The sequence below is a fragment of the Lepidochelys olivacea genome (assembly GCF_965140295.1).
Source record: "Lepidochelys olivacea isolate rLepOli2 genome assembly, chromosome: 15".
Lineage (NCBI taxonomy): Eukaryota > Metazoa > Chordata > Testudines > Cheloniidae > Lepidochelys > Lepidochelys olivacea.
In genome coordinates, this window is record NC_140425.1 from 5379417 (window position 1) to 5393439 (window position 14023).

General features: G+C 53.5%; 1 protein-coding gene across 2 annotated transcripts in view; it reads right to left on the minus strand.

Annotated features, from left to right (window-relative positions):
• The window catches only part of LOC311531357 (zinc finger protein 783-like), a 24625-nt gene continuing 10602 nt past the window's right edge, over positions 1–14023 (minus strand). The window contains exons 3-4 of one of the 2 annotated variants that reach the window (XR_014714204.1): positions 3878–4217; positions 1–133 (exon numbers count right to left, since the gene is read on the minus strand). Coding sequence is in view for 1 of the 2 variants with exons in the window: in XM_084648646.1 (XP_084504772.1) it covers positions 1498–1589 (92 nt within the window). In the remaining variant the exon portion in view is untranslated. Of the gene's footprint in view, positions 134–1285; positions 1590–3877; positions 4218–14023 lie in introns of both variants that reach the window. The other variant, XM_084648646.1, reaches the window with a different exon arrangement.

Here is a 14023-nt window from a genome sequence, read left to right on the forward strand (position 1 = left end):
CTGGTGGAATGCACAGGGGATGGAGAGAGGTCCACGTTGTGGGAGGAGGGATCAGACGACAGGGATGCAGGAGAGGGTCCAGCTGGTGAGGATGTGAAGGCAGTATTCAGAGCTGTGTCAGCAGATGATGGATCTGTGTAGACACAAAACCGTGTTAAACCTTCTGAAAATCTGACCCGTTGTGTCCCAACGAACAGAGCAATAGCTTGAAAAATCAACTTTATGTGAACAACAAGGAACTGCAGTAAGTCAAGGCCGAAGTCTGAAACATCAGTGTGTCTGGGACAGAGCAGGAGGAGCTCAGAAACTGTGCCCCTTAAGGCAATTCATTCAGAATAAGTCTTTACAGTAATTTCCACTTCCCCAAGAAGATATTCTGAGACCTTCACTTGGGGAGGATGGATGAGTATGTAAAAAATGCCCCAGGAGCCATTTCTACCTTCAGCTCAGTCATTCGCAAACTGTGGTCTGTAGAACGTCGTAATTTGAGAACCAAAGAGTGGAGAGCTGGGAGATTGGGAGGTTAAATGGGTCCATGAAAGACACTACCACAAAGTGGTCCATGCAGGATAGCAAAGTAGGAGAGACCCTTGTGAATCAAGCCACCACCAGGGAAGTTCTCTGTCTGGGGCAAAGTATTTGTGAGCCCTCCAGAGAAGAGAGATGAAGATACCAATTCACTTGCAACAGCCGGATGCTCACAAACTAGCTGGACAAAATGCAGAGGGGCAGGGAGAGTGGAAAGAGATGATTGATGTCTGCCAAGAAAATATGAAATCTGCTAGCTACCAACCTCCCACATGGAACTGTAGATGTACATTGGAGTGGGGGGTCATTCTGGATACATTATACTATTTATTTATTTGTAGGCAGGAGCCCCGGTCATGGACTATGAGGCAAGGAGCTGTAGAAGCACATAACAAAGATGGTCCCTTCCTGTGACGGGGTGAAACCCCATCATGGGCTAGAACGGGTTAAAAGCCAGTTAGTTGCAGCTACTACACCTGTGTCATAATTAAATGGTTGCTTCACAGCCAGACGGGGTGGGACTAAGAGGTGTCAGGTGATAACTTAATACACAGCTGAGACCTTCAGTCAGGGGCGGGGTGGGGGCGGGGAAGAAGGGGACCCAAAATGGACTCTTGTGAAGGGGCCTGAGCCAGAGACTGCAGGAGAACAAATACCTCAGAAAGGCTCTGTACTGGAGCCGGGCAAAGACTCCAAAGTGGCCCCAGAAAGGGGACTGAAGACAGAGCCCAGAGGACGGGCTGATTTGCCGAGGCACCTGGGTTGTTGGATGGATGTTCTGTAGCTGAAAGGGCTCTGAAATAGATGTTCCTTTCCTGGAGGGCTGACTGTGCGCAAAGGCAGATGGCCTTCGCAAGGCTCTAGCGGTGAAGAGCCCTGTAATGAGAGGCCCTGATGACAGGGGGCGCTGTGGTGGTGAATATGTCCACTCCCCCTGCCCCAGGGAGCTTCCGACTCGCTTGTGGATGTTCATCTGTCTCTGGAGTCCCGGTGAGCACTGACACGCGGCTCCTCTCCTCGCTCCATCTGGGGTATGATGTCCGGTTTGCCAGCAGCGCAGTCTGCGGGGGGAGAACGATGATTATGCGCTGACTGTGATATCCAGGGAACGGGTGCTGGAGTGCTGATGTTCTAGATCTCTCTGTTCCCAAAAGGGGAAGGATCTTCCTGTTAGCGCTGCCTTGCCAGTGCTCTGTGACGCACACAGTGGTGCTGGTACCGTGCTCCTGGGCAGGAGCACTGTGGGAAAATCTGATGCCCTGTCTGGACGTGTTCGGGGGCCCAGACGTTATCCCCAGGATCTCAAGAAGGGAAATTTATCAAATAACTCAAGTGAAGGTGCAGAGTCCAGGAGGACAAGTGCAGAGTCGTGCACTTAGGACAGAAGAATCCCATGCACTGCTACAGACTAGGGACCGAATGGCTAGGCAGCAGTTGTGCAGAAAAGGACCTAGGGGTGACAGTGGACGAGAAGCTGGATCTGAGTCAACAGTGTGCCCTTGTTGCCAAGAAGGCCCATGGCATTTTGGGATGTATAAGTAGGGGCATTGCCAGCAGATCGAGGGACGTGATCGTTCCCCTCTATTTGACATTGGTGAGGCCACATCTGGAGTAGCATCAGTGTAGCAGATGACAGAACAAGGAGTAATGGTCTCAAGTTGCAGAGGGGGAGGTTTAGGTTGGATATTAGGAAAAACTTTTTCACGAGGAGGGTGGTGAAACACGGGAATGCGTTACCTAGGGAGGTGGTAGAATCTCCGTCCTTAAAAGTTTTTAAGGTCAGGCTTGACAAAGCCCTGGCTGGGATGATTTAATTGGGGATTGGTCCTGCTTTGAACAGGGGGTTGGACTAGATGACCTCCTGGGGTCCTTTCCAACCCTGATATTCTATGATTCTAAGGTGGAGGGTCAGGGCATATTCCCTGTAAAAGCTGAAGGCGTTATAGTATTATCACACACAGAGCTAGAATGATTAAAACCACCACAGTATTTTGTAATTCTGCTAAGCATTTCAAAGGCACGAGAGCAAATCTGAGCTGAAGCTAACTCAGGCCCTTCAAAGTTCATGCAGCTTCTAGAAATATTTCAGAGTAGCAGCCCTGTTAGTCTGTATTCTCAAAAAGAAAAGGAGGACTTGTGGCACCTTAGAGACTAACCAATTTATTTGAGCATGAGCTTTCGTGAGCTACATCCGATGAAGTGAGCTGTAGCCCATGAAAGCTTATGCTCAAATAAATTGGTTAGTCTCTAAGGTGCCACTAGTACTCCTTTTCTTCTAGAAATAGGTGAACGATCACTGTTACCCAGAGAGATCATAGCCTCATAGTTATCCCTCATCACGTCCTTGTACAGCTCCTTTTGCCAGTTCGCTAGCTCTTCCCACTCCTCCGAGGAGAAATACACAGCGATGTCTTCAAATGTGACCAGGGCCTGAAACAGCGAAGAAACCGTGATCGGCAACATCTGCTTCAGTCAAATCCTGGCAGCAGCAGCCCTGGGTCCTGGCAGGGCAGGGAGAGCATTTCCTGGGCAAGTAACTCGCCTGAGTAACACACACAGCACAGCCGGTCCACCTGGAGTGTGATTCCCACCCTGTCAGCTCACACCTGCCACTCCAGGGCTCTGATGGAAGGAAATCATTTTCCAAGTGGATGCTGAGTAGTAGCCCAGCCATTGTCACAGTGGAGACTCCCCATCAAGGTGGCACCAGTCCCTTCCCCCCATCCCACCTCTCTGCAGTGATATCTAACTGGGGGTCGTGTTGTCCAGTGAAACACAAAAATCTAAACACTGACACGGCTAGAGAGGACATGAAGGCACACCCTATACCGAGCACACCTGCATTTCAGAGTCCGGAATGCACTGCCCCCCGCAGCTGTATCCTTCTTTGAATTGTGACGGATAAGGCATCTGTTCAAAATTGTCCCCCGAGGAAGCTCGTTTCTCCCTGGCTTCCTAGCCAGCTCCTCCCCTGCCCATTTGCCCTGCTCCGTGTGTGTGTGTTCCCCGCTCCTGGGAACAGTTCTTCCCTTTTTTGTTTTCTGACAGAACGTTGTTAGGAGCTTTCTCTGGAGCATGGGGCTTTCCCTGAGCCTGCAATGCGAGGTGAAGCTCTGGGGAAGGAGCCATGAAACCACATGTCCCAAACCCCACCACAGAGATCCCCCAACTCTGGATGAACTAGAATTGGACTGGTTTGCACAACTCCACTGTGGAGTGCAGCAATGGTTCTAAAATCACCTGAGCCGAGGAAACAGAACAGTCCCATAAACACAGCTGGCAATCGCCCTCCTTCTCCAGCGTCCTTACAGTTCACAGGAAAAAGTCAAGTTCAGGGACAAAGTCCTACCTGAGCAGAGCCCCTGCCAGCCACTTCCCATCCTACGGGATGTGGATGTTTGCTCCCAGGTTCAGCAGCTGGTGGGGAACCCAGGCCTCCTGCTGGGACTGCCGCAGGCTTTGTGCTGCTCTAGCCGCTCCTGCCCAGAGCAGCTGCTGCTCTAGTGGAGATTGACACAAAGGAGATGGGACTGAACAGCGCAGGAGCGTCCCAGGAGAGGCCAGGGGGAGGCTTAGCGGCAGGAGGAAGATTTGCACATTCAGATTGAGGAGCTAAATTCCATGCAGGGCTGGCTATTTTCCTTATTGTACATCAGTATCAGGCCAATCTGGATTTGGTAGTTAAACTCCTGGGAAAAAGTAACAGAGAGAATGGTTGTGGGTAGTGTGGGAGGCGGGAGGCCAGGGTAACAATCCTGTGTCCAGATCTCAATAGTGCGGCTAGAGAGGCCTCTGCTTAACTCCCGGAGCACCAAGAAATTAAACACAATTCCCCAGCCTAGATGGGAGGGCTTGCTTTCTCCCCTTCCTTTTTTTAATCCCCATCTTTCTCTCTCTCTTTTCTGTTCCTGAGCTGGTCTGTTTCCTCCTTGTGATTTCACTTCCTCCTGCTGCTGGCCTTTCTCTCAGCCTCTGCAAGGCAGCGTCTCTTCTTATCCTTTGTCTTGCCCGTATCCCCCTCCCTGCTTTCTGGTCCATCCTGCCGCTTCTCTTCTCCGCAGCCATCCCTTCCCTATAGCTCGCCTGCTGGACTCTGGTCCCCCAGGCTCCTCCACCCTCTGCTGCTTTGCACCTTTCCTCACCTGCCTTTCTCAAGTCTCCTTTCTCTGCAGTGGTTAAACCAGATGGAAACAAAAGTCTTTATTTACTTGTTCCCATAATATAAGAACTAGGGGCCACCAAATGAAATTAATGGGTAGCATGTTTAAAACAAATAAAAGGAAGTTCTTCTTCACTCAGCACAACAGCCAACCTGTGGAACTCCTTGCCTAAGGAGGTTGTGAAGGCTAGGACTATAACAGGGTTTAAAAGAGAACTGGATAAATTCATGGAGGTTAAGTTCATTAATGGCTATTAGCCAGGATGGGTAAGGAATGGTGTCCCTAGCCTCTGTCTGTCAGAGGGTGGAGATGGATGGCAGGAGAGAGATCACTAGATCATTACCTGTTAGGTTCACTCCCTCTGGAGCATCTGGCATTGGCCACTGTCAGTAGGCAGGATACTGGGCTGGGTGGACCTTTGGTCTGACCCAGTAGGGCCAGTCTTATGTTAACCCGGTGCCCCAGGTGGAGAGGGAGCAATCTCTGTGCTCACTGCACCAACTGAGGGGAGGGGGGCACTGTCCACATGTTCACTGCACACTGCACCTAGGGTGATCAGATGTCCTGAATTTATAGGGACAGTCCCCATATTTGGGGCTTTGTCTTAGGCACTTATTACCCCCTGCCCCCATCCTGATTGTTCATACATGCTGTCTGGTCACCCTAACTGCACAGGCCAAGGGGAGTGCTTTATGATCACTGCTATCTACGTGCACTGTACTGGCCAGAGAGCATAGAGCAGAGATGGGCAAACTACGGCCTGCAGGCCACATCCGGCCCGCAGAACCGTCCTGCTCGGCCCCTGAGTTCCTGGCCAGGGAGGCTCGCCCCCGGCCCCTCCCCGACTGTCTCCCTTCCCCCACAGCCACGCTGGCAGCAGCTTGTGCTTGCCCACCTCCCAGGCTTTCCAATAAGCCTGTCCTGCCGCTCTGAGCGGCATGGTAAGAGGGAAGGGGGGGTTGGATAAGGGGTAGGAGGTCCTGGGGGACAGTCAGGGGACAGGGGCGGTTGGATGGGGTGGAGGTTCAGGGTGGGGCAGTCAGGAGACAGGGAGCAGGGGGGGTTGGATAGGAGGTGGGATCCCGGGGGGGCTGGGGGAGTCCCAGGAGGAGGGGGACAGGGAGCAGGGGGGGCTGGCTAGGGAGTGGGGTCCTGGGGGGGAAGTTAGGGACAGGGGTCCCAGGAGGGGGCAGTCAGGGGAAGTGTGGGGAGGTTGGATGGGTCGGGGGGTCCCAGGGGGCTTGTCAGGGGGAGGGTGTGTGGGTCAGGGTCAGGGCAGTCAGGGGACAGGGAGGGTTGGATAGGGGGTGGGGGATCCCGGGGGGCAGGGGCAGCTCTACCAATTTTGCCGTCCCAACCAGTCGCCGCCGAATTGCCGCCGTGCCCGGAAGAGCAGCGGGGCTGCCGCCCAAAAGCTGCCACGGCAGGAAGAGCAGCAGGGCTGCCGCCGAATGGCCGCCGCGGGACACGGCCGGCCACCCCATTCTGAATGCCGCCCCCAGCACCTGCTTGCAAAGCTGGTGCCTGGAGCTGGCCCTGCCAGAGGGGGCGGTTAGGGGTGGGGGGTCCCGGGAGGGGGCCATGAGGGGAAAGGAGCAGGGGCAGTTGGATGGGTCGGAGGTTTTGAGGGGGGCAGTCAGGGGGTGGGGTCCTGGCTGTTTGCGGAGACACAGCCTTCCCTACTCAGCCCTCCATGCCGTTTCACAACCCCGATGCGGCCCTTGGGCCAAAAAGTTTGCCCACTCCTGGCATAGAGACTGCCCCTCCCCTAAGCTTTGCCCCCTTGTGGACAAAACCTACATTCCCAACTTCACAAACAAGCCCGCTGCAGCCAGTGGCGGATTAATGATTTTGCCACCCCTAGGCCCAGAAATAATTGCCGCCCCCCGACCCCAGCTCACCTTCGCTCCGACTCCACCTCCTCCCCTGAGCGCGCCGCCGGGTCCTGCTTCCCCCTGCTCCCTGCCAGGGCTTGTGCGCGAAACAGCTTCCCGAAGGAGGGGGGCAGCGGGGGAAACGCGGTGCGCTCAGGAGAGGAGGCGGGGCTGGGGCGGGGATTTGGGGAAGGGGACCAATAGGGGCAGGGAGGCGGCGGGGAATGGGGGCGGGGAAGGGGTGGAGTTCGGGCGGGGCCAGGGGCAGAGGGCGCGACCCGGCACCGGGGGAAGCAGCCTCTGGCTGCTATTATAAATTTGCCACCCCTGCAAATTTGCCACCCTAGGCCTAGGCCTTGTCGGCCTAGGCGTTAATACGCCGCTGGCTGCAGCAGGACGGCAGCTGGCAGGGGCTTAGTTGGGGCCCTCCCTGGAGAAAGTCAGGCCTTGCAGCTGGAGCCATTGCTGGCATAGACGGAGGAGCCTAGGGGCGTAGGATGTTCTTCGAAAAGCTCTGCTCTCAGAATTGCTTTGGGGCAGTTCTGCTCTCGGAATTGCTTTGGGGCAGTTCTCTGGCTAGCCGGGGGGTCAGACTTCGATGATCACAATGGTCCCTTCTGGCCTTGGACTCTATGAACCTATACCCTGCCGTATACGCTCCGTTTTAGTTTCTTTAGGGGTTGCTTTTAACTGCAGTGTCTTGTGGCTGCTGTGCTGATTGAACTCTTTAGCCCCCCTGGAATTAGAGCCCCGCTCACGCTCTCTGCAGGTCCCGGCCCCATCAGGAACAAAGCAGCTACAGGGACGCTTCGTTCCCTAAACTCCATTTGTCTGCGTTCCATTTTACTGGCCCTCCTCCCCAGAGATCAGAGGGGGAAGAGCAGGGGCAGGAGCCAGCCTTCCGTGGGAAAACAAAATGGAGGAGCTCTGCTCTGCGTAGCCTGCACAATGCTGCATGGAAACTCTCTGCCCCTGGAGCGGGGCCTCTTCGGCAAAGCTCTCAGCACACAGCAGATATTTCCTCCGTTTGCACAGCCCGGATGTAGAGGCCCCTCCACCCCCGAACCAAAGCTGTACAGTTGCCAGGCAAGCTGTTTGCAGCCCCTCCAGAGGCTAAGGCTGGAAAGAGGAGAAAAACCCGCAGCCTCCTTTACCTGCAGCCTGTCTCTGTTTCACGGATGGCCAGCCCCAGCGCAAAGGTTAACGCCATGGAAAGCAGGCTATAACCCTTTCGTGCCCAAATAACCCTTTCGTGCCCGTATCAAAGTTTGCCCCAGTACAGGTGGTGCGTGTGTGCGTGTTTCAGGATCTCTGTCACAGGCCAGACGCTGCCCCTCTGCACAAAAAGCGGACTGTGGTGAGCAGACATTTTAAAATGCCACCAGTGGAGGGGTGGGGGGCAGCTTTCGAAAGGGGAGGAAAATTCCCAAGAAATCCCATAGTTCCTTGGAGCTAATTTCTGCACATTATTGCTGGGGCTCGGGAATTGTAACTTTCCTCCATCATTACATTTTAAAGAATGTTTAAAACTTTTCATTTTATAGTCCATCATCCGGGATGCCCCTGGAAAGGGACACTGTGTGCAGGTGACCTCTCAGGGGCTCCCAGTCCTGAGATTCTCTGATTCTACAAAATCTGCCGTCAGAGTTTCCAAGTTCATCCCAAGAGTGGTCACCTATAGTTAGGGCCCTACCAAATTTACGGTCCATTTTGGTCAATCTCTTGGTCATAGGAATTTTAAAATAGTAAATTTCACGATTTCAGCTATTTAAATCTGAAATTTCACAGTGTTGTAATTTTAGGGGGCCTGGCCCATAAAGGAGTTGGGGGGGGTCACAAGATTATTGGGGGGGGTTGCAGTACTTCTTCCCTTACTTCTGCGCTGCTGCCTTCAGAGCTGGGCCACCGGAGAGCAGCAGCTGCTGGCTGGGAGCCCGGCTCCGAAGGCAGCAATGCCACCAGCAGCAGGGCAGAAGGAAGGATGGCACGGTACGGGATTGCCACCCTTCCTTCTGCGCTGCTGCTGGCAGGGCATTGCCTTCAGAGGTGGGCACCTGGACAACAGCCACCACTCTCTAGATGCCCAGATCTGAAGGCAGCGCAGAAGTAAGAGTGGCAATACTGCAACCCCCCCCTAAAATAACCTTGTGTCCCCCACGCAACTCCCTTTTGGGTCAAAATCCCCAATTTGAGAAACACTGGTTTCCCCTGTGAAATCTGTATAGTATAGGGTAAAAGCCCACAGAAGACCAGACTTCATGGTCCATGAAGCGTTTTTCATGGCCATGAATTTGGTAGAGCCCCACCTATAAGTCTCAGCCCTACGCTCAAGTCTCCACAGTTGAGGCCAGTGTAATGCAGCAGCAACTGGCACTGAAGTCCATTGTGTTACACTGACATAAAACAGATGGCCTGATATTAGGGGCAACTATACCCCCCCTACACAAAAAAAAACGTGTCCTGATTTTTCACACTTGCTGGCTGGTCACCAGCACAAATCAGAGCGGACTTAGGCCCTTTCTCTGGGGTCCCTGAGGGTCCCATCTAACTCTAAGATTCTGACAGCCCCTCTGAGGGAATTGCTTCTGACATTGACGAGTTAACATGTTATAATCCGATTGCACTATCTCACAAACGTAGCTAGTGGTGGCGACTACAGATCAGACGTGTGGGCGGGGGGCACTTTACGCTGACGTACCAGCGTTATTTTATATTTATTCCACCGTAACTACGCAACCCACAGCCAGGGCTTCTCCAGTATATTTACTCACTCCGTGCCTTGTGCTAGTACGGCTTCCCAGATAGACAAGCCCTAAACCTGACAATTTTTCGGTGTCCTCTGCCTCTCGTATTGTCTCATTGGTTCCTTGTGTCCCACATCTGTCATGCTGTGTATCCTGGAAGCTGTGTGGGGCAGGGACTGTCGCTTTGTACGGTGCCTGGCGGAGGGGGGTCCATGACAAGGGCTCTGGGCACAACCACAATACAAATAAATAATAATGTTTTGATTGATCATTAGACACAAGCAGGTGCTTGCCTGGAAATTCCAGCTGCCTCTGAGGTGTTAACAAAACCACCTGATCAAACCCAATAGCCTCCAGTAAAACACCCAACCCCCAGCATCCCTGCTTAGCTAAAAAGCACCCCACTCTCGGGTCCCAGTTCAGCATTGCCTGCAACTTGCAGAGTTATTTGCAGTGAGAGCTCCAGGAGGAAAAATTCTCACTGACTCATTTATTGCTGTAGAAATACTCTCCTCCATAAAACTCTCTTAGCATTTGGGGTGCTCCAGATTATGACTGACTTGAGACCAGTTTAAGGGAACCAGACAGCCCAGTTTGTGGGGCTGTCCTCTTTCAGCCAATGCTTATATGGAGCCGTGCTCTGGAGCCCATTCTGTAACTGGCTAATCAGCCAACTCCGCCCATCCCCCAGGACGGTCTCTGTGCTGAGCCCCAGTGCAAACTGGTGCCAGGGCTGCTCCAGGAACTGGAATTTGGAATCCACTGCATGCTAATGACTGCAACGGGGAGCCCTGTGCTCAGCAAGAACGACCAGATCTTGCACCATTGCAGTTAATGGAGTGTGTTATTGACGTTACCAGGAGCCACATCCATGCCTGAGGTGGGCAGTGGCAGGTTTGTATAATTTTTGGTGGACTGGAAACAGTAAGCATTTAACAGTTTCCCTATATTTTGCACAATGTGGGGGAATGGGAGCTCTGGCTGGGGGTGCAGGCTCTGGGGTGGGGCTGGGGATGAGGGGTTTGGGGTGTTGGAGGGGAAGGGAGGCAGTGGGTTGGGGTGGGGGATAAGGCCTCTGGCTGGGGATGAGGGGTCTGGGGTGTGGGAGGGGCTCAGGGCTAGGGCAGAGGGTTGGGAATGAGGGCTGTGGGGTGCGCCAGGGATGATGGGCTCACCATGCAGGAGGGGGCTCAGGGCTGGGGCAGAGCATTGGGGTGCAGGATCTGGCTGGGGGGCAGGCTCTGGGGTGGGGCAGGGGGTGAGGAGTTTGGGGTGCAGGCATGCTGCCCCAGGGCTGAGACCAGGGAGGAGGACTCCACAGTCCCCCTAGCCCTCTCTCCCCCGGCAGCAGCGAGCTCCAGCGGAGGGGCCCCCTCTCTCCCCCGGCAGCACACTCACCTGGCACCATCACCCCACATGCTCCTAGGGGCCGGGTCCCTCTCAGGTCCAGGAAGCCCCCTCGCCTCCACTGTGGTGGGTGCCATGGGGGAGGGGGCTGCCATCACATGCGGCCTCCTCCCCTGCTGCAGCCTGCTGCCCCTCACCATAGCCTCACGGCGGATGGGGCTGCCCCTTGCCCAGCGTGGAGCAGGAGTGGTGACTGTGGGTAGGTGAGGGATGGGGCGCTGATCACACGGTCAGACACTCACCCAAGCCCCAGCAGCTGCTCAGGTGAGGTCCAGACTCCGACTCCCAGAAGCCCCTCGGCGTCGCCTCCTGGTGGGTGCCAGGGGAGGGGAGGGCTGCCAGTCATGTGTGCACCTCCTCCCCTCCGCAGGTGCAGCAGCCGTCAGCGGCCGGTGGCGGCGAGGGAGCACAGCGCGGAGTGGCAGGGCAGCTGCCCGCTTGTGGCAGGGACGCTCCAGGGCCAGGGGGAGGCGCACTGGGGCAGCAGGCAGGGGCTGGGGAAGGCATGTTGGGGCGGCTGGCAGGGCCGGGGGAGAGACCTGGCTCCGAACATTGGTGGAGCTGGGCCCCCGGGCCCTGAATATTCCTGGAGCCCGGGCACCATGGGCCCATACAACTCGCCACCCCTGGGCAGCGGCAGGAGTGGGAGGCTGGGAGTGGGAATACAGAGGCCACTGGTGGAATGGGCAGCCACCCTGATGATGTGACCCTGTTGGGACAGCTTTGGGTCTCTGGGTTTGGTTCCCACTGTACAATGACTTGGGGTTTTAAATAATTACCAAAAAAGAAATGTCTGGCAAGATCTACATGAAATAAAAAAACTGAGCAAGCCACTATGCCCAGAGGTACTCAGTAGCGCACCCGTTATTGGAAGCTCCAAAGCCTGGCATCAGTCCTGGGCTAGCCTGGTCAAAGGGTGCTTGCTGCAAAGCTCCGAGCTGAACTGCACCTTTCTTAGAGTCTGAGTCTGTTCCCATCTGGGGGATTGGTTGAAGAATCCCTCTAGGGCCCCGCTATGGCCAAACACTTTAGCATTTGCTTACTTTTAAGCACAAGAGTAGGCCAATTGACTGCCATATTGCCAATCCTAAATGTTCAAAAATCACGAGATTGGCTTTAAAATCTCGAGATTATGTAAAATACTAGATTTGGGGTTCTTGTTATTGGTCTTCTGCTTTTTTGGGTCTTTAGGGTGCCCTGGGGTCACATTTGGAAGCTTTCTCCTCAGTCACGATGGGTAGAAATTTAGTTTTTATTGAAGAATGAAGGCTGAAATCATCACATATCCACCTGACTCCAGGAGCTGGGGCTTTAAGGAATGCTCACGAAAGCTTATGCTCAAATAAATTTGTTAGTCTCTAAGGTGCCACAAGTCCTCCTGTTCTTTTTGCAAATAATTATCCTGAGACTCGTGACAAAAATCATGAGAGTTGGCAACACTGTGACTGGACGGAAGCTACTCCCAGCATGCTTCAAATTAATAATATTTCTCTTTTACAGAGCGAGCACTTTTCACTGAGCAGATGCTGAAGTGCTTTGCTGGATGGGGAGGTGTCTCATTTTGGAACGTTTTAACTGGCACCGTTTGTTCTGGGAATGAAGGGGTTACAGTCTGTTCTCCCCAGGAGACATTTTGTTGGGTTTTTGCCTCTGAATTGCTGTCAGTTTAACAGAGGTTTCCTGGATTTGTTTTTCCTTTTGTGCTTTCAGATCCAGCTGCTCTGTGGGGCTGGAACTAGACCGTTAAACGCATCGAGCTGTGAAGTGGTCTGTGCTCTGCTAGAGGATGCATGGTATAACTGCATCTGCTTTCTTTGAAAGGGATATGCTCCCGCGGATTTGCTTGAACAAAAACATGCTGCATCACAAACAGCTAAAATGCCAAATCTGGCTGGGACCTTGCAACGGGACCTGCACGGGTGAATCCCAGTGGGGCTCTGCAGGAGCACAGGGGTCCAGCTGCATGACTGGGGTCTCTGTGTAGTTAGGTTTTGCTGCTAGCTGAGACGTATGCATGTAAGATAAGATATATTCTGCCCTCACCTGGGGCGGAATGGAACTTGTCCGTTGATGCTTGTAGAATTCACACAATATTATAGTGAATGAAAAGTACAATGATAAAAAAAATGGATTGGGGGCAGTGACATTTTCAGCTTGTCAATGAAACTTTCATCAAAGCCTGAGCATTTTGGGGGGCATCAACGTGAGCTGGGTTTAAAAGATTAAATGCTGGGTTAGCATGGTTAGGAAATCAGCAGATTTTCCAGAGGCATTGGAAATTTACTGCCAGATACACTAGATACCATTTGCAAAGGTCAGAGCCTCAGCTGGTGTAAATCGGCATGGGGTCACTGACGTGAATGGAGCTACCTTGACTTACATCAGCTAAGGCGGTGGCCCTGTATGGTGGATTTCTTTACTCCTTTGAAATTTTTTTTCCCTTTGCTTTGTGGAAAGATTGCAAATAAATGTACAAGTCTCTCATTACAACAGTGAGCTGCCAGTCGCTCCTGATGACAGCGTGCAGTGAAAATTAAGTGTTGCTCCCATATAGCATCTCTGTAAATGTTTCTAATATTGACCCAAACCCACGCAACTACCCTGGAGTTATTTTCTCTTGTAGGTGTTTGTACAGATCGGGGTTGGATAATCTCCCCGCTTATGCTGCGCGCCACTTTTTTCTCCCGGACAGCGGGAGTTGCAGTCACTCCCTGGTCCCTTTGTGTCTGTCTCCATCCCAGGAAAAGCAGCCCCCTGGAGGACGGGGAACGGGCAGCCTGGATTCATCCCCACTGCCGAGCTGCAGCTGAGAAACCAAACCTTCCTCTGCCTCACTCGGGAGAAATCCCGCAGGGGAATGGCTGGACCGGGCCCTGCTCAGGTAGGGCTTTGTCACCGCACTTCCTGGACACTGCTATATCTTTGACAGGCTCAGCTTTTCCAGGGGTGCTGACTAAGCATATCAACCAATGCACCACGTCCCTACTGTCTTGTGCTTAGTGGCTAGAGCACTGGCCAGAGACTCAGGCATCCTGGATTCTGTTCCCAGCTAGGCCACTAGCCAGCTGGGTGACCTCGGGCAAATCACTTCCCCACCCTGCGACTCAGTTTCCCCAAGTGTATTATTTTTTATTATTTGTAGTATTATAGCGCCCGAGGCGCCAGTCATGCCCCAGGTCTCCATGGTGATAGGTGTTGTACAAACACAGAACAAAAAGAACCCCAGGGAGGTTACAAACTAGGTGTAATGACACTGACCTTTGTAAAGCGCTTTGAGAGCAGCTGATGAAAAGTGCTAGGTAAGAGCGAG